Source organism: Bidens hawaiensis, unplaced genomic scaffold (genome assembly GCF_021521415.1).
Source record: "Bidens hawaiensis isolate Kalapana, Puna unplaced genomic scaffold, B.hawaiensis_p1.1 tig00047646_1, whole genome shotgun sequence".
NCBI lineage: Eukaryota > Viridiplantae > Streptophyta > Magnoliopsida > Asterales > Asteraceae > Bidens > Bidens hawaiensis.
Window position 1 is genome coordinate 1 of NW_027498529.1, and position 25,902 is coordinate 25,902.

General features: G+C 37.4%; 2 protein-coding genes across 2 annotated transcripts; one reads left to right on the forward strand and one right to left on the reverse strand.

Moving 5' to 3' along the window:
- Positions 1 to 7: 7 nt before the first annotated feature.
- Positions 8 to 6,716, forward strand: LOC143597152 (uncharacterized). The gene is made up of 8 exons (XM_077075739.1): positions 8 to 54; positions 149 to 197; positions 284 to 375; positions 3,178 to 3,313; positions 3,525 to 3,601; positions 4,347 to 5,368; positions 5,943 to 6,053; positions 6,157 to 6,716. The coding sequence occupies exons 2-8, from the start codon at positions 195 to 197 to the stop codon at positions 6,699 to 6,701; spliced, it is 1,986 nt and encodes a 661-aa protein (XP_076931854.1). The 5' UTR covers positions 8 to 54; positions 149 to 194; the 3' UTR covers positions 6,702 to 6,716.
- Positions 6,717 to 13,265: 6,549 nt separating this feature from the next.
- On the reverse strand, positions 13,266 to 15,888 carry LOC143597151 (ethylene-responsive transcription factor RAP2-7-like). The gene is made up of 9 exons (XM_077075738.1): positions 15,329 to 15,888; positions 15,217 to 15,242; positions 15,092 to 15,122; positions 14,902 to 14,989; positions 14,622 to 14,767; positions 14,170 to 14,270; positions 13,893 to 14,017; positions 13,683 to 13,802; positions 13,266 to 13,589 (listed from the first exon to the last, which is right to left on the reverse strand). Exons 1-9 carry the CDS (start codon positions 15,886 to 15,888, stop codon positions 13,332 to 13,334), a joined length of 1,455 nt encoding a protein of 484 aa, XP_076931853.1. The 3' UTR covers positions 13,266 to 13,331.
- Positions 15,889 to 25,902: the final 10,014 nt, after the last annotated feature.

The following is a 25,902-nucleotide window of genomic DNA, read 5'->3' on the forward strand; positions in this document are numbered from 1 at the left end:
AGTTCGAAGTATACAGTCAGTACATGGGTTTGTTTTGGAGGGTCGACCTTTGAGGTTAGAACCTAATAACACAGCCGAGTTTTTTTAAGAATTATTTATTTATTGTTGTATATATTTAATAAGTTAATGTATTGGAGTGTTCTTGCAGAGCTTGTTTTGGGACCACAAAGTATTGTCATGCATGGCTTAGAAGCATGGTATGCTATATCAATAAATTGGTTTTGTCAGTTTACTTTGTTTTTTCTAACCCGCCTTTATTAAAAATTTGATCTTGTTTATGCAGCCTTGCACCAATCCTGATTGCTTGTATTTGCATGAGTTCGGATCACAAGAGGATAGCTTCACTAAAGATGAAATAATATCTGAATACACAAGGTATACTGTTATCGAACATAGTAGTCAAAACAGCAGAGTGCAAAGGGCTTGCTTATCATCTAGACTCAAGTTAAAAAAAGAGCAATAATAGGAACATTTTAAAATTATATAACAGTCATCACAAATTTAAAGTACATAAGCAAAGATAATCTTGATTGCATATGACTACCCTACGATTCTATAAATTTACATTGAATTTAACTCTCTGCATAGAATGATACATTACTGCAACATAGTTATAACCAAATATTGGAAGGAATAGTAGCTTCATAGTGCAAGTGTGCAACTGATTAATGTCTGAAGCACCCCTTGATTCAGAGCTGAAAATTTGCTTGAGTTTTAATGATAGAGGTCCAGTAGATCCGATTATAGTGGTTATAGTGGTTGCTTTAACATGTAAGCAAAACAGAAGATAAGTGACAATCTAGAACAATCGACTGAAAGGAACATTATTTAACAATTTTAAGAACATTATATAAGATAAAATAAGTGAAGCGACACATCTTAGTTTTGTTTTGGCTGGTAATTGAAATGAGACTATGGTATTGAATATTGATATGGCTCCATGTTTTCTTGATTCTTGATGGTTTTTTTGACATGAATTTTGATCAAAATTGTTGCCATAATTACTAGTATTTTGGAAAACATTTAGTTCACATTGCAGTATCTCGTATCATGGTTGAAAGAGTTTTGATATTTTGAGATGGTTGTTGGATGCCTACAAATTTAATTTTCCAAGACATGGTTGTGAGTATCATTCTAATTTATAGGTAAGCTGTGTTTTGTTTGACTTAGGTTAAAGGAGTAACACACTTGGAACCGAACAAAGTCTTGTTCATGTTCGTTCGTATAGCATTAAACTTGTTCACGTCAGCTAACCGAACAAAAAATTTTGTTTGTGTTCAGTTGTTAAGGAATTCAACTTTTTCACGAACACAAACTTACATGCACTATCTAAGAAAAAAAAAGCAACATTCTCAATCCAAAACATTAGACATAATCACCTTAATTAAATATAACATTAAGCAATTGAGATAATAATAATCATAGTTATTAAAAGCGATCGATTTTTGCGCATAGGCACAATTTTCAGGCGAGTAGATGGTAAACAGACTCTTACAAGAAACGCATTTTCATAGGAGAAAAATCCGTTTTTTGTTTTTTATGTTACTTTTGATTTCTTTGGATTGATCATTAACCGATTGATGATAATTACCTAAAAAACGGATTTAGTTAATTTAGTCTGATCTCTGTATATAATTATCGATTATTCTGGTTTCTAATTATCGATTATTCTGGTTTCTGATTGTTTATTTGATTTTCTTATTGTTTACTATTACAATATGCTTCTTATATTATGTTTTTTCTTTGCTTTACTGATTTTAATTTGAAAGATTGCTATAAAATAATTTGCTTTGTTTTACTGATCTGAATTTTAATTAGAAATATCGGCATAAGTAATTTGCTTAGGATATTTTGGGGTTTTGTACTTTTGGTATTGGTTAATTTTTGGTAATTGGTTAATGTTTGGTAATTGAACTATGTTATTCAAGTTTTGGGGGTTTTAAACTTTTGATATTGGCTAATGTTTGGTAATTGAACTATGTTATTCAAGTTTTAGGATATATAATATAATTTAAAATATTTTTTTCATTGTGCGATTTTTTTTCTCAGGCCCTCGCTTTTTTGCACCTTGCGCCTAGGCCCTAGGCAAGGCCTATGTGCCTTGAGTGCACCTAGCGCGTTAGATAACTATGATAATAATAATAATAATAAACATTATTATCCCCCCCAATTACAGTTTTATTCTGATAATGCTAAAGAAGCACATGCTAGATTTGTGTTAGTAAAAGTAAAACTTTATAAAGCAAACACTTAACGAAACTCACTGAACATAAACATTAAAATTATAAAATGTAAATGTTAGGCTGGTTATTTTAAATAAAATACCAAAAATATAAAACAAACATTTAACTAACGAACTTTAAACTGACGAACGTAAACGGACATAAATGAACATGTTACCGAACGTTCATGAACACAAATGAATGAACGTAACGTTTGTTCATGTTCGCTTATTTAACTAAACGAACACAGTTTTTCTTCGTGTTCGCTCATTTAAACAAACGAACACGAACGAACTTTCTGCCGAACGGTTCACGAACTGTTCGCTGAACTTTCGGTTGTTTACACTTTACAGCCCTACACTTGATTGCTATACTGAAATGAAGAAAAAATACAAGTGTAATGATTTTAAGAAAATCTATTTGTTCTTATTACAATTGCGATACTAATCTATTAATCTATATAACAGATATTTTAGATTTACATTATGTAACTTTACAACTGACGAGGCTTCACGCGACTATTTTTTTTATCGATGTTTTGGGATAATCATTGCTAGGGACATTCGGATGAACACATACTTTCAACTTTTCTATTTTAGGAGTCGTTAACACATTATATGCTTTGGTCAAGTTATCACTAGAACGCTCTTTCCGGTTATTTCATTCGTCAACAGTTTTTTGCGTTCACAAATTTATATATATTTCACAAGTTTTTGTTTGGATTCATATATCTTTTGAAGTGAGAGGGAAGTTGTTACACTCATGGTTCAATAAGAGTTACTGAATAAAACATTGGTTACACTTGATAGTTAGAATGAAGTTGCCATGTTAAGATAAGTCATCTACCCTCAAGCATAGGGTTAGATTGGTTTCTAGATACATTTGGACTTTCTTTTAGCTAAAATCATGTAATGATTTATTAGCCCATAATTAACCTAATTAGTGGGTTTTAAAGGGGTAGAGTACAACAAGTTACTGGTGCTACAAATGAATTACAACGGCGTTCAGGGAATATATTACCACCTTCAGCAGATGATTACTCTAGTAACAACACTTCATGGGGAAAACCTGTTGGTAAAACTGCTACAAATGTAAGATATTTTATGTGACTTTGCAATTTGCTTTGAAGTTTTTTGACTTTATTTTGGTTACTCATGTTTTCTTAATTCCGTCTTCTTATTCTAGTCTTGCTTTTTAAAGCTCAAGTTTATATGTTGAGTATGTAAAATATGAACTATTCTTTGTTAGGGTGTACTTTGTTACATTTTAAACATTGATGTAGACTTTATTTATGGTCAACAGGAAACAGTAAACAGTAAAGTGTCCCCACCAAATAGTAGTTCCGGGAGATCTTTGGCTCTTCCTGCAGCAGCCTCATGGTATGCTTTTTCTCGCGTTATATCTAAGCTTGTAAACGAACTGAATTCATGTTTGTGTTTGTTTGTTTAACATCAACCGAACATACAATCGGACTTGGAACAGTTAAACAATTGCGCTTTTATGCCCGCTTGTTAACACTATAAACGAACAATTTACGGACATAAATGAACAAACATAATTTGACATAGATGAATGAACATAACTAAGCGAACACTAATTAAAAGCAAGTATCAGCATAAATCTGATTGTTGGGCCTAAAATATTATTAACTAAGACTAAAAGGTAGTTGACGTATTTTAATAAAAAAAGTAGCGTAATTGTAACAGGCCTAATAAACAAACATAAACTAACTGGAATAAATGAACATAAACGAACAAACATAAATGAATGTTCACAAACGGTCCAATGAATGCTCGGTTTGTTTGCAAGCCTAGTTATATCATTTGTTTGTGAATGGATTGGTCCTAGTTATGTTTTATATTGGACTTGTTTGTGTAGGTTAAATGGGTTGAAAGTTGTCCAAAGTGTGTTGTCAGCACATACAACACATACTTAATCGTGTTATTTTATAAAAAGCTAAATTTAGTTATACAATCTTATGGTTTTCATAAACTTGGTAACACATTAATCATTAAATGAGAACTAAGAAGTCTAAAAAGTGGACATAAAGTGGCTTTGTGTCAACTTGCTCCTTTTGATATAGCCATATACTTTTAGTTATCTAATAATTGATAAGTTTTTCAGGGGAACACGTGCTTCAAATGGTCAACCTTTTGCTTCAAATACCGCGGGCCCCAATGGACCCTCTAAGCAAAAGGAGGACATCTGTACTACACAATCATCTTCACTAGTGAGCCCTTCATCACATAACGAGATGCAAAAGAAACACATTGAAGAAATCCCAACAGTAGATCCAAAAAGTAAAGCAGAACATTTAGAATCTGCAAAACAAGTTATAGCCACAGACCACAGAGAAACCATATCTGAAATACCTGCTGAACATAGCGATCCGTATGCTTCTGATGAAGAACAAATCCACCAATTATCGTCTGACATGTCTGCAATCAGCATCGCTACAAACGATGAATCACATCCACAGGATGATGAGAAACTTAAAGAGTTGCAAGAAGCTGCTGTTAATGAAGTTGAAGCCGATTTGTTGTCTTTTAATAATCAAAGGCTCAATGATCCAGAAGTCGTTACACACAATACTCATACTCATACATACACAGGCTATGTACAGAATACGCCTCAATCTTCTCATATGAACTCTAATATTCCAGTAGTTAATGGCAATTATAGTAAACAGATAGGAATATTTGATGATACAGTTACAGTTACACCTCTATCAAACGGGGATCATAAAACCGACTTGGATTTAGGGGAGAAAAGTATAATATCTAATATTTTGTCAATGGATTTTGACCCATGGGATGAGTCATTAACCTCGCCTCAAAATCTGGCTAAATTATTAGGTAACAACAGTGATAAACAACAGGCGTCCCAAGTTTCAAGTTCAAGAAAAACACAAAACTTTAATCAGTCACGGTTTTCATTTGCACGAGAAGATGATGAAAACATAGATCAAAAATCAAATTTCAATCCAAGTTTTAGTGATTTTGGTAACGGTCACAATCTAAGGAACTTAAGTACAGATGTTTATCCACGTCAGCATACTGAAATGAATGGTTTCTCTTCTTTTAATTTTGAGGAATCTGATCGTACTGCAGGCAGTTATTCATCTATGCCTCCCAATAAGTTTTCAGGTAATTTCCGTTAATAACTTAATGCAATTTCATTACTGTGGTTTCTATTATTATTCTCTGCGAATATAATTTGTTTATACATGGGCTCGTAAATGAAGCGAATATTTAGTGAACCATTTGATGGGAAGTTTTATGTTCGTTTATTAAATGGAACTAACATTAACAGATTTTTATGTTCACGAACTAATGTGAATATTTGTTCTTTTAAGTTCGTTTATGTGTGCTTTGGTTCTTTTATATATTCGTTTAGAGTTTTTAGGTACATCTACTTTAAGTTTTGATAGCTTTTTAGGTCCAACACATTGTACTTCACATTTACTTTTAACTGGTTTTAGCTCAGTTATGTTTGTTCATTTACGGTCTTGGACCTTTCGTTTATATGGTTAACTAACAAACATAAACGGACATGAACATGTTCATTTTCTTAACGAACAAACACAAACAACTGAACAAGAAAACTCGTTTTGTTTAATTGTGCGTGTTCAATTGCTTGTTCAGTTAAAGTTGAACGAACGAACACTGCTCTTTCGATTCGTTTACATGCTTATTTATTTAATATCTTCAAATGTGACAGTTGCAAGATCTCAAATTTCCGCCCCTCCTGGATTTATGGGACCCAGCCGAGCTCCACCTCCTGGCTTCACTTCTAATGAGAGAGTTGAACAAACTTACGACAATCTATCTGGTTTGTTCATTACATTATTTCTCTTTTTTTATTATTAAATTATTATAACTCATATTTTCTTTCTTTTTCTTTCTTTCTTTCTTTCTTTCTTTCTTTCTTTCAGGGAACCATATGTTTGACAGTTCATTTCTATTGAGGAAAGTGAACCAAGCACCCAGTGCGGTATACAGCGATAGTGGTATTGGTGAGCTCGAGTTTATGGACCCCGCCATACTGGCAGTTGGTGGTCGGGTACCCAATGGGGTCACAAGTCCCGGGTTAGACATGAGACCAAACTACCCTTCACAAATAAACTCTTATGAAAATGATAGTAACCGCCTTCGACTCTTGATGCAAAGATCTTTCACACAACAAAACTTATCTTTCCCTCAAAGAACAGATAATTTTGGAGTTCCGGTTTCTTCTAGAATTATGGACCAAACAATACCCAATAACAACCACCGGTCTCATTATCAGCAACCGCAAGTGGGCGGTTTCCGACAGACGAGGATGGGGTCTGGTAATTGGGGAGACGGCTGGAATGAAGTTCAGAACGGGAATGATATTACAATGCTTGGCGGGTTTAATAAATATTATTCTAGCTATGAAGAAGCAAAGTATCGGGTACCTAGTTCTGGTGACGTATATAACCGGACATTTGGGATTTAAACAGCAGTTATTGGTGGTTATAAACTTGTCTTGAATCGTCTTCACTGGACTGGTGAATGATCGAACCTTCTGAAACAAGGGCTTCCAGAAACCAGCAGGTGATTGCTTAATTCTTTTTCTTTTTTTATATTTTTTTTATTAATCTTTTGTTAAATAAAGCAGGCAATGCAAGTTGTGAGATATGAGGACCTTGTTACAGAAGTGTTAGTGGAGAATATGGTGTATATAAAGAATATTTCAATTGTGGGAAATAATCTTGGAGCTGTCACTAGTCTTGATCGGTGTGAAGAAGATAAGCGAAGTTAAATCTGCATCTAAACGGTCATAAAGTGGTTTTTCTTGTTTACTTGTTTTAACTTATAACATTCGTTGTCGTGTGATTAAACTAACTATATACTACTACTTTCTACTACATATACAATTGGTTTTCATACATCAATTTTATTTCAGGTGGTTTTCATACAATAGTTTTTAACCAGATAGCCGTATAATCACTTGCACCTTTTGCTTTAACTGCCAACATGGTTAGATTCTTAAAATTGATTTTGTATGCCTTAGAGGTGGGCCAAAAAAAAAAACAAACCCGGCTCCGGACCTGACCCGGCGGTTCCTACCCTGAACCAGGCCTGACCCTACCCTACCTGCGGGTATAGACAGGGCTTTGGGTTTCCCGGAAACTATTCCCGGAACCGACCCGGACCCGGTGGAACCGGTTCCGCCAATACCCGGTCAAAACCCGACCCTACCCGAAACCCCAAAAAAACGTGGAACCGGTCAAAAACCAGACTGTACCCGGAACCGGTTCCTACTCGGACCCGGGTTTGATATTTGTTGACTATACCTAGTTCAGGTTCCTGAGAATACACCTCTAGTATGCATGCTCCATTTAAACAGTTTAAACAATATAATTTATAATTTCTTTTATTAGATAAAGTTTTTATGAGACAAAAGGCTTTCTTTGATTAAAAAAAAAGTTATTTGGTAGAAATGGCACTTCTAATGTTATGTAAAACGTTTGCTATCAAACTTTGGCTTTTCATGGAAAAGTAAAAGCCTAAAGTAGAAAATTTAAAGCCAAATATTAAGCTCTAGTTCATAGAATTGGTCATTGACCATATGGTTCACAAGTATGAGAGTAAAGCAAATGATTTCCAAGTACGAGAGAACCCCACACGAGCTATTTTGATGAGGACAAAGCTGGGACTCAAAACTTTTCATCCGCTAAAACGCATGGAGCCTGACCGATCAGTACCTCATAATGATTCTTATGGTAGGGTAGTTGTTGAGATGCAAGACTATCTATAGTGTGCGCATTTTTGTGAGCTAACAAATGTTCATCTTGATTATGGCGAAGCTTGACAAAGTCTGTAACGCTTTGGATTTAAGAGATTGGTTGCATCCTTAATGAGTGAAACAGTCGGAACTACTAAGATTCTCAACGAGCACTTGTCGTGCAAGTTTGAATGTTTGATATGCCCCTGTTGAACCTTTTAAATGCATCTATTTATCTGATATGCCAACACACACTTCCCATGAATTTCTTTTGTGATACGTGGGAGTTGAACCCACTACCTCCTAAATCCTTACAAGCTAAGGTGTTTAAATGCTTTGTCGTTTTCAATGAACCATCAACCTATTGACAAAAGGTGTTTAAGGATCTACTAACCAATCCATCCACCTTGCTATTAGTCCCTCTATTGCTATTCTTGATGCATTCATCTCTTGTAATATTTCCTCACATAACACGTCGGTTACGGACTCTAATAATAATTGAAATAAATATGAAAGTTAATAAAAATAATTAGGTTTATTGTCAAAGTTCTTATTCTTGTTATAACATTTGCTAATAGTTTATAGACTTATGAAGAAATTGATGCATAGCCGACGCCTAGGACTATAGGGCCGTACAAGAGTTCGGATCAGGATTGATGCATAGCCGACGCTATAAAATTGATCACATTGCTGCGCCCCTCCAAACTTAATAATTGGTGCCTCTACTTTAGGTAGATAATCTTACTTCTCTTTATGATTTGAATTTATAGGCTTTAGGTTGGTTAATATTACTTCTCTTTTATAAATCAGGTCTGTCAAAATAACAAGTTTAATAAATGAATTAATATGCACGCCACGCATTTAATAACTTTGTTAACCTATCAACCCGATTACGGGTATATAAAAAAAAGTTCATATGTAGATTTAGAAGGGCGTAATAGTGTTGAATGTAAAGTTTTGTTTTTTTTTTCTCCCTTCAAACTATTAATTTTCAAAAGTGAAGTTAATTTCTGTCTTGAAATCTATATCACCTCTTAACTTCAAAAACAATATTCATTAACTACCCATTCTCCAATCATTTTCATTTGCATCTTCTATTCTCAATCTAAACATAAAACCAAGTTTATTAATTCGGAACATTACAGGAAAAAAAAAAACAATAAAAAAAAAATTAAAAGCACACTTATTACAAACGAAATGTTTTAATTGAGCCGAAATATTTAATTACTTTTTTTAAAACGCCGACTTTCTTGTGTGTTAGGCCACGACACTCTCAAATTTGGAAAGTCCCGTTGCCCGACTCTGGTCAGACTATGATGTCTTAACATGACCCTCGCTGGCTTCAGAGTTTGGCTTGGGCGTTCCCTCAGGAAACCATACCGCCGGCTGCCACTTGACAATCGTTGTGCCACCACAAGAGCATAACTATCTGGCGTAACACACAGTGGACTAAAACCCAGGTGGGCTCGGGATTTGAACTGACAACCTTGCAAGGCCTAACTCAAATATTTCACTGTCAATATCCACCAAAGTGTCGTAAGTGGGAATCAAACTTGAACCTACATTAGAGAACACCACTAGACAACAATTGAGGGATAAATATTTAATTATTTAATCTCTTTTTAGTTACTATTCATATTCACAAACTAACATTAAGTGACAAAATTCACAACCAGCTGGGCTAGCCCAGTTGGCCAGGCAAAGGACGGGAAGACACGAGGAGACTCGAGTTCGATCCCTGATGCCGACCGGATTTTCCCTGATGCGTAAAGCTTGTCATGCCTTCGGGCGGGGTGAGCGGGAGTTTTACCAGGAATGCCAAATGATCCTTAGGTTCCAGCGTGGGTCCCAATAATGTCAACATACTCTGGACCGAGGGTGATGGGGCCATGAATGCGGTCGCGTTATCACTTAACTGAGAAAGTCATCGTTCAAAAAAAAAAGTGACAAAATTCACATTGCTACAAAAAAAATTATTTTATTTGTTTTTCTCGCTCTATTTCATACAAGATAAAGCTTTTGACAATACTTGATCATCACCACAAGTACGCAGCCTAGCATTAACCAAGTTTATGTGTCTCAAATTGTTGGATTAGTTTGAAAATATATTCAAACATAATTGTTAAGCATATCTTAGAAACTTTGGCTAGATATAGATTTTAGTAGCATTAAAGTAGAATTTAAAGGGAAAGCCATACGTTGCAAGTAGAGGGGTGGCTAGACTCGAAGCTATAAACGAAAATTGCTTGCCCTAAGAGGGTTGGTAGGTGTCCCAATGAAGTATGGACATGTTGCAATTTGAGATGTCAAACTTATATGAGTTTCAACTTAACTGTAGTTAGATATTATGGTTATAAATATTCATGGCTAGGGTTAAATATATACAAAATAAACGAGTTGTCTTTGGTCTATGTTGAGTGCATCGATCTCATCAATTAACTAAAATACATAACTTCTTTACATTCGGTATACTTTTCTGGCTGGCATTGAACCGTTACAACCCCAAAAACAAAGCATTCTAGTAAAACAAAGTTATGAGGATTATGTAACCGCATTATGAATTAGTTGTTTTTTTTTTGTCATTAGATCTCTACTGACATGCTTATTTTTACACATGTAGCCTTCATTGCGTAAAAAACATGGGAAAATTAGACACCTTCATCAAAGTGGAGGCTAGAACACCCCTAGCCTAGAATAGATGGAGGCAGGTGTGTGTTATTTTAAGTTATAATTATTATGCTAAAACTTATGTCAAATATGGAGAAAAGGTAAAGTCAATGAAAAATTAAATCGAGTGGGACCAAGGTTTAGGCTTTCGGGCGTGGCCAAACCCTCTCCAATAAACTATCGACTTGACCATATTGGCATGAAACATCTTTTTTCAAATGTAACAATTATTGGGTCAAAAGGAGGCAGCATAATACTTGTTCACCCACTTTACCTTAAGCCCTTATTCTCCACCAATAACATGTTATGAGAATACTTTTCTATACGACCGTTATATTATGTTGTTTTTCTTAATAGATAAAGCAAGCAAGTTCATAACAAAGCCCATCGAATGGGAAAAAATGAAATGAAAAAAACAAAGTAGTGAGGACCCTTTTCCGAGTGCTTTACTATATTCATGACATATTGAAAAGCTTAATCGTGAATATGTGTGTATACACGCGTGCCATACTATAACTACAGACTAGGGGTGTGCAACGGGTACAACCCGGACCGGAACCAGAACCGTTTACATGGAATTTTGAAACCCGGAACCGGACCATCTACAAATGGGTCGGTCCGGGTTTTGAAACGGGTTCTACGGGACGGGTTGGCGGTTTTCACGGGGGTGACCACATCCGCCGTCGCTTAGCCGTTTAGCTGTATTCTTCAGTTAAACTTTTAGGGTTTCTAGATACAGGTAGACTAACTTAACCAGTAAACAAAGAGGAATTTTCATGAAGCAGATGATAAAAATATTTTAACCAGTAACTTGAAATTAAAGAAAAATAAAAATTATAAACAATAAATAAATGAAGTTTGAACCATGAAAATTTAAAATATTAGCGATTTATAAGAACCATAATATATAAAAGATGCATATGCCTCACCAATGCATGCTTAAATTTTTGAAAAACAGGTGTTTAAGAAAAGCATAGAGAAGCCGGAGACGGGTTTCACGATTCCGACTTGGTCCGCCGGGTACAACCCGGAACCGACCCGTTACCCGTTTCAAGCTGAATTTCAGAACCGGACCCGTACATGGTTTCAAATAACGGTTCCATTATACGGGTTTTGTAAACCAGGTACACAGGTTTCACGGGTTGGAACCGTGACCTGCACACCCCTACTACAGACTTGTGTGCTAACATGCATATGATACGTGGTCACAACTAGCGTATCAACTTAAGTGCGCAAACTCATGCTAAAGTTATTGAGTATGATCTTTTTGTCAAACGCCTTTCTCTATTAGGAAATGTGTTACAATCAAGTACCATATGCGATACCAAGGTTGCTTTATATTATCAACATCAGTTGCTAAATTAGTATGGTCACAACAATTAGATGCTTTTGACTTTATACGAGAATATGTGACCATCAAGGACAATGTTGACAAGGTACAAACCCTTAGAAAAGTATGTTAGTTGAATTACACTAGGGATAAGATTTTTTTTCTCGTATATCAATACTGTAATATAGCCTATTCGGTTAAAACAGTATAGGTACCAATATGTTTGTTGGTATTTTAGTATTATGTACTGATTGGAATATGTGGTATTTTTCTTGGTATTAGGCACCCGTACCTTTCTTTCTTGTTTTTCTAGATTAATTTAAGATGTGATAAAGCAAACAAAACAAAAAAGGAAAAGGGAAAATGTGAAGTGATTAGTGAGGATTAAATGAAAGTTAAATTTCTGTGGTTTGGTTTATTTTTTATAACATTTTGATATGGTTTATGAGATATTTTGTATGCTTTGGCTTTGGTATTATGGTTTCTTGAGTACAAATAAATTTGATACAAACTTAGCTTCTAAATTACCCATGGTTATAAATGAATTTGATACGATCAATAGAGATTAGAGTAACTAAAGCGGGTACCGTACCAAAATACTGGTATTGTAAAGTTACCAAACAATACATTCGGTACTGCATTCAGCACCTAATTTTGTTCAAATTCGATATTAATATTTTAAGTATTAGCACCTTTACGCTAACAATCTCATCCCTAAATTAGAGTGTTGTCTCAATGACAACAAACATGTATTCGCATAATCCTTCAAGGCATCCCAGAATTGTCTATTTTATTCTCATATATGTTTTTTTAACACTCGAATCCATTACGGATCATGGCTATGAGAGACCTCCAGCGCCATTTGTATAAAAAAGCCCGATTAAAATTCATCAAACTATCAATATTCAATCCCCATTCGCTTTTATCAGCTAAAACCATCTCCCATTTAACCCATGGTTATGAATAAATTTGATAGGATCAACGGATATTAGGAAAACAAACCGAAGCGGGTAACGTACCTGAAAACTGCTACCAAACAATACATTCGGTACAGTATTTTAAGTACTGATGGCATTCTTACTAGCCTGCATTGACAGGATTAAAGTCTCATACACGAGAAAAAGTGTAACAAACTACTCAAAATGAGAATGAGAAAATAATGGTTTCGGTGACAGGTGAACCGAAATTTTCTTTCAAGTTGATATTTCTTCTACTAAAATAGATTGAGAGCAAACATAACGCTCATTGATTCTTACACACAAAACACACACATGTGATATTAGGCAGTCATGCTGTAGCAATTACTTTATGAAACGATCAGTCAATCGGTCAACATATCAACAATGTTCCTTTAGACAAAGTTAAGGCGGTGGAGGTGGTGGTGGCCTTATTTGGTAGTAGTATTGGGAGGAGCTTGTGGCGGCTGTAGACGGAGAATAATGTATACCGAGAGGTGCCATTGAGATGGTATCTCTTGAGTGGTAGCCACCACTGGTGGCTGGAGCTGAGAATCCTGCTGCTGCTGCTGCAGGGATGTGGTTGACACCGTGCATTTGCCACCCCCAGTAAGGCTGTCCTTGTGGCGGCATTGCCATGGTCTTGCTGTTGGCTGTACTTCCCTATAAACAAACGAGTTGGATTATGGGTCAAAACAGGTTCAGGTCAGAGTGGGTTATGCTAAAAGTAATATATAAACTTATAACCGAATTTACCTGGTAGTTGGGAACAAAGGTTGGGTATACACCACTCCATGAGGAAGAGTACTGAGCCGAACTTACGGGTAGTCCTTTAAGAGCTGTCATACCGACATTGCTTGAAACAGGGTTCTCCAACTGCCATAATTTCATAAAATGAAAATAATGTATTATAGTTTTTATTTAAATTGGATGAAATATACATCACAAATCTATAACTTTTTTTACCTGTAATCTCCTAGTGTCATGCATGTAATTCAAATGGGCTTGCTCTAAGTTTTTGTTTCCACTTGAACCCGAACCCGCTCCGTGGGTCGATATTCCCAAGCTCAGATTCAAATTGTGCTCGTTTCCTGTGTCGCATGGTGAAAGTAGCTTTGTAAATTTACAGGAAATAGTAATAACAATTACTATCATCATGGTGGATAATAATAATAATAATAATAATAATAATAATAATAATAATAATAATAATAATAATAATTATAATAATAATAATATTTACCATGAGGAGTTGAAGGAGGTATGTTTGCCTCATAAGAACGGGCCTCGAAGTTGGTCACGGCTTCTCTTCCGTTACACTCGATTGCTGCCTTGTCATAAGCCCTAATTTCAAGAGGGGAAGATTATTGAATGATACGAAATGGAGAATTTCGGGTTTTTAAAAATTTATTAATTCAATATGAAGGTGGGAATTGAAATTGAATGTGTAAATTAATGATCTTTAAGACCTTGCAGCCTCTGCTTCGGTGTCGAATAGCCCAAGATACATATACCTGCAATGCAAGCATATATTGGAACCTCCATGATGAAAATTAGGTCTCCAATCATTCTCTTTTCAAATTCATATCCACCACAATTTTTTTATAGTTTCTTGATAGTCATTTGCAGTTAGCAATTAACACATACAATGCATTATTGTAAACTTAAAAAGAATTATAATTACTAGATCCTCACTTTTTGCCAAGAAACTGCCCCATCCGAGCTTCCCATCTGCCACATTTATGCAACGTCACCCCTCGGTATTTAGAGCTCCCCCTTGAAAAACCAGTGCTTTGTCGTCTCAGTATGTGCACAAATTCTTCTTTTGAGTAGTTTGGCATCTGCTTCAACCAAAAACAAAAGCATATTAAATACGTGACAAGATATTGTAACTGACAGAGTGACATTGCTTCCACGATTCACTAAGACCGACTGCAAAAAGGTAATTTAAAGATTCAAATCCATTGGATCAAGCCTGCTTCATATCCTCCTCATAGTCAGTTATGATAAAATTGATATCAGCATCAACACCACGGAACTTAATCGCCGCTCGATCATAGGCTCTGAATATCACAAATCAAATGTTAAAACTTAAAATCTTCATCAACAACAAACCAAAAATAAATATTAATAATAGAAAGATAATAACCATTTTATTATCATACCTAGCAGCAGAATGAGCAGTATCAAATCCCCCTAAATAATAAAAACCAAAACTAAAATCAAATCACAAATTTTCAAAAACTCATACTAAAAATGGCAAAAACATGCTTCAACTTGATGCACTGACTTAAATAAACCTGTTTCCCACAATCCCTGCATCAAATTACAAAAGTACACATGAATTAATTAAAAGCAAAGTAAGTATATAAAATAAAACTAATCAATAAAAACAAACTAACCAAATATGAGACTCCCATCTACCAGTTCTCCTATAAAAAGTAACTCCTCTATATTGTGAGCTTCTTGACCTTGGTCCCCTCCTACTCTTCTTCCCAACCGGATTCGGTTGCACTACGTTCGCCTTCTGCGGTTGGTGCTGTACTTGCACCAACCGCATCTCCTGTAACTCTTTGCTGTCAGGACACAACAGCAACGAGTTCGCAGGGTTTACCCTCCCGGGTTCTTCTCCTCGACTCATTGGAAACAGATTCCGAGTCAGATTAATAATATTAATATTATTATCCTCGTCGTAACTGTTGCTGCTACTCGGAGTAGCAGCAGCAATAGTTACGCCGGTATCTCCGACTTTCAATATATCAAGATTGAAGCCGGAGAAACTGTCGCCGGCGCCGCCAGCGGAGCTGGAGTCCTCGTCGGCGTCGCCGGCATTACTGGAGTTGTTTAGACCGTCCGCATTTACTACGGACGAGTTGGAGGTGCCGGACTCTTCCACATCTCGAAATGATGGTGTGTTTTCTTCCTCTTCTTGGTTAACGAAGTTGAGATTAAGATCCAGCATCTTGTTGTTGTTGTTGTTGTTCAGGTGTTGCTGTATATGAACAAGCAAATCTAATCTGGGTGTTTGTTTATCTACAATTTGAAGAAACCAAGGATTGATGGATGGGTTGATTAGAGTTTAAGAATTGAAGTGAAGTGAAGCTGTACAAGGAAAGTGTTTGTGTTGTGTTGTGCCGGAGATGAATCGGACGGTCGGAGAGGAAGAACAGAAAATATCAAGAGAGAGAGAGAGTTAGTCCATTGGGGGAGAGAGAGATAGGGGGGACATGTCAGGTCCATTTTAAGAGTGAACATTTGTTTTCGGGGGGACCCCTTGGTTACCGGAAAAGGAGGTTGCCTCCTCTTTAAACCTATAAAGAAAAAATCAATATTATTATTATTATTATTATTATTATTTTATTTCTTTTTTTTTTTTTGTTAATGTGGTAACTAATGACCGATGAGTCTGTCTTTTTCTAAGTTGAGATGTAGGTTTGATTCTTATATGGATGGATTTGAAGGATAATTGGATGAAGAGATTAATCAGCTTTTAATCTCGGGTTCGAACCTGACTGGGGGTGATGGTTTACGGATTTCAACTGGTTCCCGAATATTAGGGGTACAGTCACACGGCGGTAGAGAAGTCGACCTTGGACATGGCCCCAAAAGGGTAGGTTTACACGTGAGATTCTCTGTCGTTCACAAAAAAAAAAGAAAAAAGAAAAAACTAATGACCAATGAGTTGGTGATGGAGTGGTAAAAAAGAGACTTGGTGCTCTATATGACTTAAGTTCGTTTCCTGCCCCAGTTATTTAGTTTTCGGTGGCACGGGTGATGATGGAAGATTAGGCGAGTATGTAGCGTTTTTTCTAGAAAAACTCATCAGTTTGTCTTATTATGTTGTTTGTTTTTTTTCTTTTCTTTGTTTTTGTTATTTATTGTTTTATAATAATTATTATTAATATTATTTTATTTATGAATAATATATTATTATTCGAAATTCGGCAAAAGGCGTTCGGTTGCAGGACTTATTTGAGAAAATTGACATTTCGAAACGAACTTTCAATTTATTGGCTGCTATCGTTATGGACAACTTGAATTAGTTACAGTGATTACCTTGGGAAAACTAACAGTGCCAAACGAACCCTTTCTTGGCTGCTTTCGTTATCGGCATCTGACGTGAGGTCGAATGCTCACTCAAACTTAAACCAAATACAACTAAATAGATAGCAGTAAGTGGGTATCGAACACGAAGAGTTTGTGGAAAATGTGTTAACCAAGTAGCTTAACGATTAAACTAAGATAAATGTAAATGACACAAAGTAATTTCCAAGTGTAAGGCCCCGAACCCGGTAGCCCTACTTTCGCGTCGGATTTACTCATAAACACAGTTCTTACAAATCAGAGTTCATTAAAACTTTCGCGGAATATAAAAACTTTCTTAAAACATTTCATATCAAAACACGTCTTGTCTTAAAACATCATTTTGCCTTTCAAAATAAACGAAACATTAAACTTAAACATCTTGAGTCTTCCGATGCCAGCCTCTTATTCAGTGTCACGTGTCTCCTCAAGCGAGATGCCTCCTCCTACTCACCTGCGTGCATACTAAAAGTCAGCTACGCTGAGTGAGTTCTAGTTAATCAAGCAACTTATCATACAACCACTACATGCATCGTATACGTATCCGAAGACACGTAGTCCACTATCTAACCTGCTTACCTTACCACTTAGCCTCTTATTTACACATACCACCTTACCACTTTGCCACTTTAATAACGTATAACGTTATGCCACTTTGCCACTTTAATAACGTTTAACGTTATGCCACTTTGCCACTTTAATGACGTAGTCACGTATAGGCTTACCCTACCACGTACTATCGTCATGCCACTATCACTCTTACTACACCCTTGCCACTTCTAACACGCTCTACCTCTACTTATCTACAACATGCTTCATATCATTTACATAATAAGCAAGTCACATCATAGCATACATACACACTAATAACCACTTGGCAATCACTGTCCTTGGCGATGCGTGCAATATCCGAAGATCGTTCACGCACCAACAAGTATTATATAATAGCTACCTCGTATAACATCTATAGCATACACTTTCCACTTAAGGTAAGTGTATTCACACTTCACATCGAGTATGCACACAGCCCCGAAAACATAACAAGAAAATGGGGCTAGAAACTCACCTGAATCCTGTTACGCTCTCCGTTAATCGTTATTCCCTTCTTGAGCTGTGCACGGCTAACTGTATAACAAGTATACATATCAATTAACTATCACTACTTATATCATCTTTCTAATCTTAATTACTACCCACAACGAACGGGGGTCCGGGGGCAGTCATCAGGCGAACTTAGCTTTAGGCGAAGTTAAACCTTAGGCGAACTTAGCTTTAGGCGAAGTTAAACCTTAGGCGAACTTAGCTTTGCAGGCGAAGTTGTCATCAGGCGAACTTAGCTTTAGGCGAAGTTAAACCTTAGGCGAACTTAGCTTTAGGCGAAGTTAAACCTTAGGCGAACTTAGCTTTAGGCGAAGTTGTCATCAGGCGAACTTAGCTTTGCAGGCGAAGTTCATCAGGCGAACTTAGCTTGCAGGCGAAGTTGTCGGCTGTAGCTACTGTTCGTCCTTAATCATCTTCGTTTCTTAACCAAATAACTCGATTTAGGTATCCACGGAATCGTCTGACCAGCGCCTACAAACCCCAACCATCAAATCGACCTAACATCGATGTTTAAGGGGTGCGATTTAGGCATATAGGTTACGGGTTCTTTTATCAATCGATTAACCCATCAAATCTTAACCATTTTCAGTAAGTTTAGCTTTGTTGGATTCGTTTTTACCATACAAACACAGATCTGTCATTTCTATACTAATCCAAACCTAAACGAACAAGTTCTCGATATAAACGTACCGTAAATGAGTCGAACTACGAACACGAGCTGGTCTTGTTGCTTTGGTTCGTCACGACGATTTAGCACCAACGAGCTCGGGTCCTTGCCTTTGGATCTTGGTTCGGGTTGTGTGTGTTTTGGAGTGTGTAGAGATTAGGATGGATAAATGGATGGAATGGAAAGGATTGAGGTTTAAGGGGGTATTTATACTCCCTTAAGCCCATGGACCGAAGACCCATATTTCCTTTTGGTCCATATCTAATCCCATCTAATTATCCTACTAAGTCTTCATATTTTGCTATTATTATTATCGTTCCACTAACTCGTTTATTTCACCCGACAAAATAATATATTAAATATTACTTTAGAAATTTCGGGATGTTACACCAAGTTGGTTTTGATTTGATTTTTAACACTAAATTAAACTAAACGAAAGTTGTAAACGAATAATTAAACAAGTATTCCTCTCGGGGTTCGAGTTATTGCTCAACACTCTGGTTAACATTCAATGGATAAACCGTAATATCTCAGTTTTGTGTACATGCAATTGTTTGTGATTAATCAAGAACTAAGTACTCGGATTCATAGAATGCGAGGTTGTTACCTAACAATCAATCAATACTATTCTTTCTAGTTCTTCCCACTAAATCTCGATTGCCAACGACACCAAGAACATATGGCTAAAAGCTAGATAGAAACAATATGGACAAGTTACAAACAATCACACAAACACAAGATTATGCTAACAAAACATTTTAGATAATCAATCCAAGTTCAAGAACAATAACAAAAGTGCTTTGCAAAGAACCTTACATCCCGAGAGAAATACCACGAAACTAGTCACTCATGGCTCGAGAGATCATTGTTGTGTCAAGAATCTTGTTACTAGCAATCCCGAACATAAACCCAATGATACAAAGACCCAAAATAGTGTTCTTGTTCTTCAAAAATCGCCCTTAGCCGTCCTAAGTGAAAAAGTAGTTCAAAAGTCACTCAAAAATGGCCTATTAAAAGACATGCATGTGTGTCTCCGCCCCGGACCATGGGCCACGGTGTGAACCGTGGTCCACAGTTGACCAAAGTCAACAGTCAGCCAAGTTGGACCGTGGGACACGGTCTGGACCGTGGTCTACGGTCCACTCCACGGTACGGTGTACTCTGGAATGTTTGCTTTAGGTGGATTGTGGTCCACGGTCTGGACTGTGGGCCACGGTGGAGCTCATTCCCGCGACTTTTTTTCTTCGTATCTCTCGCGTTCCAGCTCCGTTTTCTTCACCGTTTTCGCCCATGTTCTCGTAACGTCTCCCTCTAGCTCCTCAAACCTGCAAACACACGAACAACCATAGTCAACTAATTCCACGGAATTAACTTAATCCCGAAAGCATATTTATATCTTTTAATTCACTTAGTTGCTCTCCTACGGGTCACCCGTCAGCATCTCAAATCTGGCTCTTCGATTTCTTCATACTCCAACTGTCTTGACCGTCAGCCACCACCACTAACCGTAGTTGTCTTCACTTCAACACATGTCCGTTGTCACTAAGCTTAAGCTTAAGCTTATTATTATTTTTATGTTTAGATGGGGGTATTGTAAGTTGATCATCTTCTGTATATTAAAGAATTACAGTGTGTGTGTGTGTGTGTGTAATTCTTTAATATACAGAAGATGATCAACTTACAATACCCTCACCAAAACACAAAAATAATAATAAGCTTAAGCTTAGTGACAACAGATATGTATTGAAGTGAAGACAACTACAGTTGGTGGTGGTGGCCGACGGTGAAGACAGTTGGAGTTTGAAGAAATCGAAGAGCCAGATTCGAGATGTTGATAACGAAAGTAGCCAAGAAATTGAAAGTTTGTTTGGCAATATCATCCCAAGTAAGCCCTGTAACTGATTCAATATGCCCATAACGAAAGCACCCAATAAATTGAAAGTTCGTTTCGCAATGTCAATTTTCCCAAATAAGCCATGCAACTGAACGTCATTTGCCGAATTTAGAATAATAATATATTATTGTTAAATAATAATAATAATAATAATAATAATAATCATAAATAACAATAATAATAACAAAAGAAACGAAAAAAAGAAAAAAACATAATAAGACAAAACTGGTGGGTTTTCTAGAAAAACCCACCAACATAAAGCACCCGTTTGATATAATATTATATAATATAATAATATAATAATAATATTATATTATATTATATTATACACTTTAATAACGTACCTCCGAACGTGTTGTGTCGGCGTCTGACACCCTCATGTGAATCTCTGGCGTACACCAGGTACCTAATAATAATAATAATAATATTTTAATACTAATAATAATATAAAAATTAATATTTTAATAATAATCATAATATTAAAATAATAATAACATAATTATATATTTAGAATAATATTATTTTAATAATAATAATATTTTAATAAATACAATAATAGTATTTTAATAACAATAATATTTTAATAAAAACAATAATAATATTTTAATAATAATATTAATATTTTAATAGTAATACTATAATAAAAAATGTAACAATGACGGTAATAGTCCGGGAAACCTGGTTCAAAATTAGGAGGCCCAGCGAGTTAGTGTTACCGTAAAACTATTTAGGCTGACTATAATAACCGATTTAATTCTAACTAAACATAATGTAGTGGCGTGTTGAGTGAAAAATATTAGATCTCATATAGGTGGTGTTTATATAGTAGGCATGATGTAGTATAACAGCCAGTGCCTAGATAAATTTCAAATTGTTATCATAACAGAACCCAAATTACAATTAAATATAGTTTAGTTTTTCAAAAGTCCCTATAAAGTATAAACCGTCTCTCTTGATCTCACATAACAAAACTAAACTAGTCACCAAATTTTTGTCCTAACATGTACAACTGCTAACTTCATACTAAATAAAGATAAAACGAAACCTGGTTCGAGTCGGGTAACCACGACATGCCAGGCTGATCGTTAGCGGCGTAACCCGGCTCCTCCTCGCCCGACTCCGGCGTACCCCCGCTCCTCCTCGTCCGACTTTGGCTTAACCCAGCTCCTCCTCGTTCGACTCCGGAAATAAATGGTTGAGCCACAACATTTACATATACCAAAAATTGTGTTGTTGGTTGAATGAAGATGGTGGTGAGGGTGAGGGTGACGTAAAAAAAAAGAAAAGAGAAAGGATGGAGAGGGAGGGGATGGAGCCGGACTCCAATAATATAAAAAACCCAATACGCCGCGTATAGGGTTATACGTGGCGCATAAGGGTACGATATGACAACTGAGCCCAGTTTTTACAAGCTAGGACGCCAAATCGTACCCTAATACATCGCGTATAGCTCTATACGCGGCGTATTAGATGGGTGTGATGGGTGTCCCTAGTAAAACCCTAAAATAATCATGGAATGTGTTGGTCTATTTGGAAAAATGGACACACTTTGAGAATGGTCCAACACATCTTTTATGGTTCAATAAAATATTTTTGGTAAGTTAGTTAAGACATTTGCCAATGTTTTTTTTTAATTGTTAAAGAGCATATTTTTAGTTTTTTACGAACGTTTTTCTTGAGGCTTCTTATTTGTAAAAACCTAAAATTTAAATTCTGAACAAACACAATGACTAGAAGTTATATAATGCAAATGTGTTTAAAAAACACACATCTTTTTATTTATTTCGGTTTTTATGGATGGTCGATGGATAGTTTAATCATCTGCAGAGGTAAAATTTCTGCAGTCTGCGAACCACATCTGTAGACATCTTTCGAATAAGAGGTGGACCAAACCTAGGCAGTCTGCAAAAAAAAAGACTGTTTATTTTTTAACGTCTGCAGACTGCTAAATAAACTTAAATTTAAATAAATTGATTTTTTTAAACTTAAACACGCCAAAATCATGATCGCGATACAGCTTCGTATACCCTAATAATTATTATATCATTCTACCACTTAATTAACTAATAACAAAACCCATACAATCAACACATTACTTAACATAAGAAGCAAAATTGTTACCTTCTCAGTTCTAATCATTATGTTATAAGAGAGAGACACATTTTCCAAAAGAAAACCAAAATTCACTGAAACTCAAATCTCATTCTTTATTAAGGAGAAATTTGAAGCAAGTAGGTGAAGAAACACTAAGTGACCCGGTACAGATTATAGATAATCTGGGGGTTAAGTAATGTTTCCCACGAGAATGAGGTCCAACAGAGACGGTTGTTCTTCAGGGAACCTGCAAAACAAACACGTAAGCTCGTCACTGAGAAGGGGGGGTTCCTCCTTGTGACCACCCTCCGGCGTGAGAATCAGACTAGATTGCTCTGAATATAAGTGTATATTAAGAGATTGCTAGATAACTGGATAGCAGATGATCTTACCATTCCAAGATGTTGGAGTATTTATAGCCGAAGGTAGGTTTCCTAGAAGGTACAGCCGGCTGAATAGTATTCCTGTTCTACCAACAGTGGACTATGCACAGGCCATACTGGTTGGTGGGTAGGTTACGGCCAACAGTGACAAAGTCGGCTGCACTATTCCACCAACTGTAGATTATGCACGTCCCACCTACTGTGGATTGTACGCAGGCCATGCTGGTTGGTGAATAGGTTACGGCCAACAGTAACACTATTCCACCAACTGTAGGCTGCGCATGTCCCACAGTAAGGGTTGGTGAGTAGGCAGCGGCTAATAGTGACAAACAGTACTAGAGGGTGCTCCTCCTCGCACTGTTGTCGGTGAGCTGTCACCCTGTGATTGGCTCATGGGCTGTTCTGGTCAGATCGTCTGTCATATCCATACCTTGGTAGGTATAGTACAAAAGATCTTTCAGAATCATACAGACTGGCTCATTTAGGCGGGATTGTTCCCGCCTTGCTCATTCCTTCATGTGACTACTGAAGTATCTAGTGTCTTGTGTGTGTAGCCCTGCTGTCTGCGGGTAGCCTTCCCTGATGGCTTGTATCCGCAACTGCGGGAACAGGCGGGGTACTTCACCATTGGGAGGCTTTCCCTGCGTGTACAGCTTGCGTACTGCGCGTAAGATTCTATGAGCATGGTGGGTCCTGCGGGAGCAGATGGCCTTTGCGCAGACGTCCCTGTTCAAGGTGAGTCTTGCGGGACCAACTGGTCTCTGCTGGGACCTACCTCTTCAAGTCCCCCAGTCCAATGTTCTTCTCATGAATGTTTAATAAAGTGAGGTGAACTTTTGGACTTTAAGCAAGGGGTTTTGAAAAGGGTTTTTAGTTTTAAGGTTCTCCGTGGGGATTCTTCCCGCGGGTTTCCTAATGTCACCTGCAAAAATTCCCGATTTTTTTGCTTGATCTTTGGGTATGATGCGGGTAGGTATGTAACCTTCTCGCAAGTCAGGAGCGTTGAGTCTCACTTGTGTGGATTCTCCCTGAGGTTTTGGTGGTTTTGAACATAGTGATCAATTATGTTTAAACCACCAATTCCATCCTGGAGCCTCAAACAATGTAGTTCTCGACGTTCCCGCTTTGCGGGGGTGTTATTTCCGTTTCCGCAAGCATTGCCCAGAAGATCCTTCTTGGTTTCAATTCCCTGCGGAGCGCTAGGTATGTGAAGGGTTTTGCCTGAACACTGTACCCGCGCTCGTCTTACGGTTACTTTACTTTCAAGGTACCCCTGGCGTCAATTCCCTGCGGGTGCTAGGTATGTGAAGGGTTTTGCCTTAACACTGTATCCGCACCCGTCTTATAGTTACTTTGTTGCCGGGGTATTCTTGGCTTCAATTCCCTGCGGGTGCTAGGTATGTGAAGGGTTTTGCCTTAACACTGTACCCGCACCCGTCTTATAGTTACTTGGTTGCCAAGGTAAGGGGTATTTTCCCGCTTACTTTTGAATCTTTTTGAATTTTGAATTTTGAAATTCGAAAGGTTGGTGAGGATAAGAACAGTCCAAACATCTGAAACGTCGTGCGACGGTTTCTTCTGACTGTGTCAGGACGTGCAGGAAGTTATGGTGACGTGACAGTACATGGTCATTCCAGACGCTTTTTCAGGCGCGTGGGCGTGATTTTCGGGCGCGTGGCCGCGAAATTAATGGTACGCGTCCTGTCAACAGCTGTTGCCAGCCTGCTCTTTGCCACGTGTCATAGTTTCATTGCACCTTCGATTTCTCTTTCCTTCGCATTAAATTCACCGCATTAATTGCGATCACTATATAAAGGGGAAGAGGGTCATTTGTAATTCACATCTTCACTTCTTCTCTTTCATCTCTTAAGGCGATTTCTGGTGAATACTCTCTTATTCAGTTGAGCATTCCTCCGAAATCGTTTCTTCTTCCTTTGCAATATGTCTTCACATGATACTGAAGCTGTAGTCGATGATAAGAGTACTGCTGGCGAGTGCCAGTGTGCTCTGCCCGGCGATCAGTACAGGTATATTGTTAGGAAGTTCATGCTCGATCCTCTCGAGCCTGAGTTTCCTGAACCCCATCAGACCGTGTACGATGCCCCCAGTGGCAAGATCGGGGTATATGCTGCATTCTTTGTTTATGGGAACCTTAGGTTCCCATTGACAAAGTTTGTGTACCGTGTCCTGGAGAGGCACGGTGTGCATTTGACCGAGTTGCACCCCATGGCGATCGCCAAGATTCGCCACTTCGAGTGGGTGTGCCGGATTTTGGGCATTGAGCCCTATGTGGACCGCCTGATGACCTTCTATACTTGGAGGTGCATTCAGGGGTGGTACACCCTGACAACCCGGATCAAGGGTTTGAAGATTTGCGCGACCGAGCGCAGTCTCCGATCGTGGAAGTAGGAGTTCTTCTACATTTCTGCCCGCGCCGTCCCCATTGCCATGAAGTTTAAAAATGGCCAAGCAATTCCGAGCCACCACGCCACCAACTACCAGGAGGCGGAATGGTTTGCGAAGATATCCCGGGTCCAATCTCCGGTTTACCGGTTTGCGGAGTCCGGGATGGTGATGTTGGGGATGAGCCGGGTATGGAAGGAGGCGTCTCAGGTTCCCATCCTTCTCGAATACGGTTTGAACTCTACTCCTTATGGTATGTCTTGTCTTTCTTGCTGATTTGAGTTTGTCTTCTAACTGTTTCTTTTCTTTCAGAGGGGAACAATTTGGAGTCGCTCCTGTACCCGCGGGAAG

What these genes read in the sequence shown, in the direction of transcription:
- LOC143597152 (XM_077075739.1), top strand. An exon ending in ATAATATCTGAATACACAAG is followed by an intron (nt 376 to 3,177) that starts GTATACTGTTAT and finishes TGGGTTTTAAAG; the next exon opens with GGGTAGAGTACAACAAGTTA. An exon ending in GCCTCCCAATAAGTTTTCAG is followed by an intron (nt 5,369 to 5,942) that starts GTAATTTCCGTT and finishes CAAATGTGACAG; the next exon opens with TTGCAAGATCTCAAATTTCC.
- LOC143597151 (XM_077075738.1), bottom strand. Translation starts at nt 15,888, where the DNA reads ATGCTGGATCTTAATCTCAACTTCGTTAACCAAGAAGAGGAAGAAAAC. An exon ending in AGATGGGAGTCTCATATTTG is followed by an intron (nt 15,243 to 15,328) that starts GTTAGTTTGTTT and finishes AATTTGATGCAG; the next exon opens with GGATTGTGGGAAACAGGTTT. An exon ending in GGGCAGTTTCTTGGCAAAAA is followed by an intron (nt 14,271 to 14,621) that starts GTGAGGATCTAG and finishes TCTTGAAATTAG; the next exon opens with GGCTTATGACAAGGCAGCAA.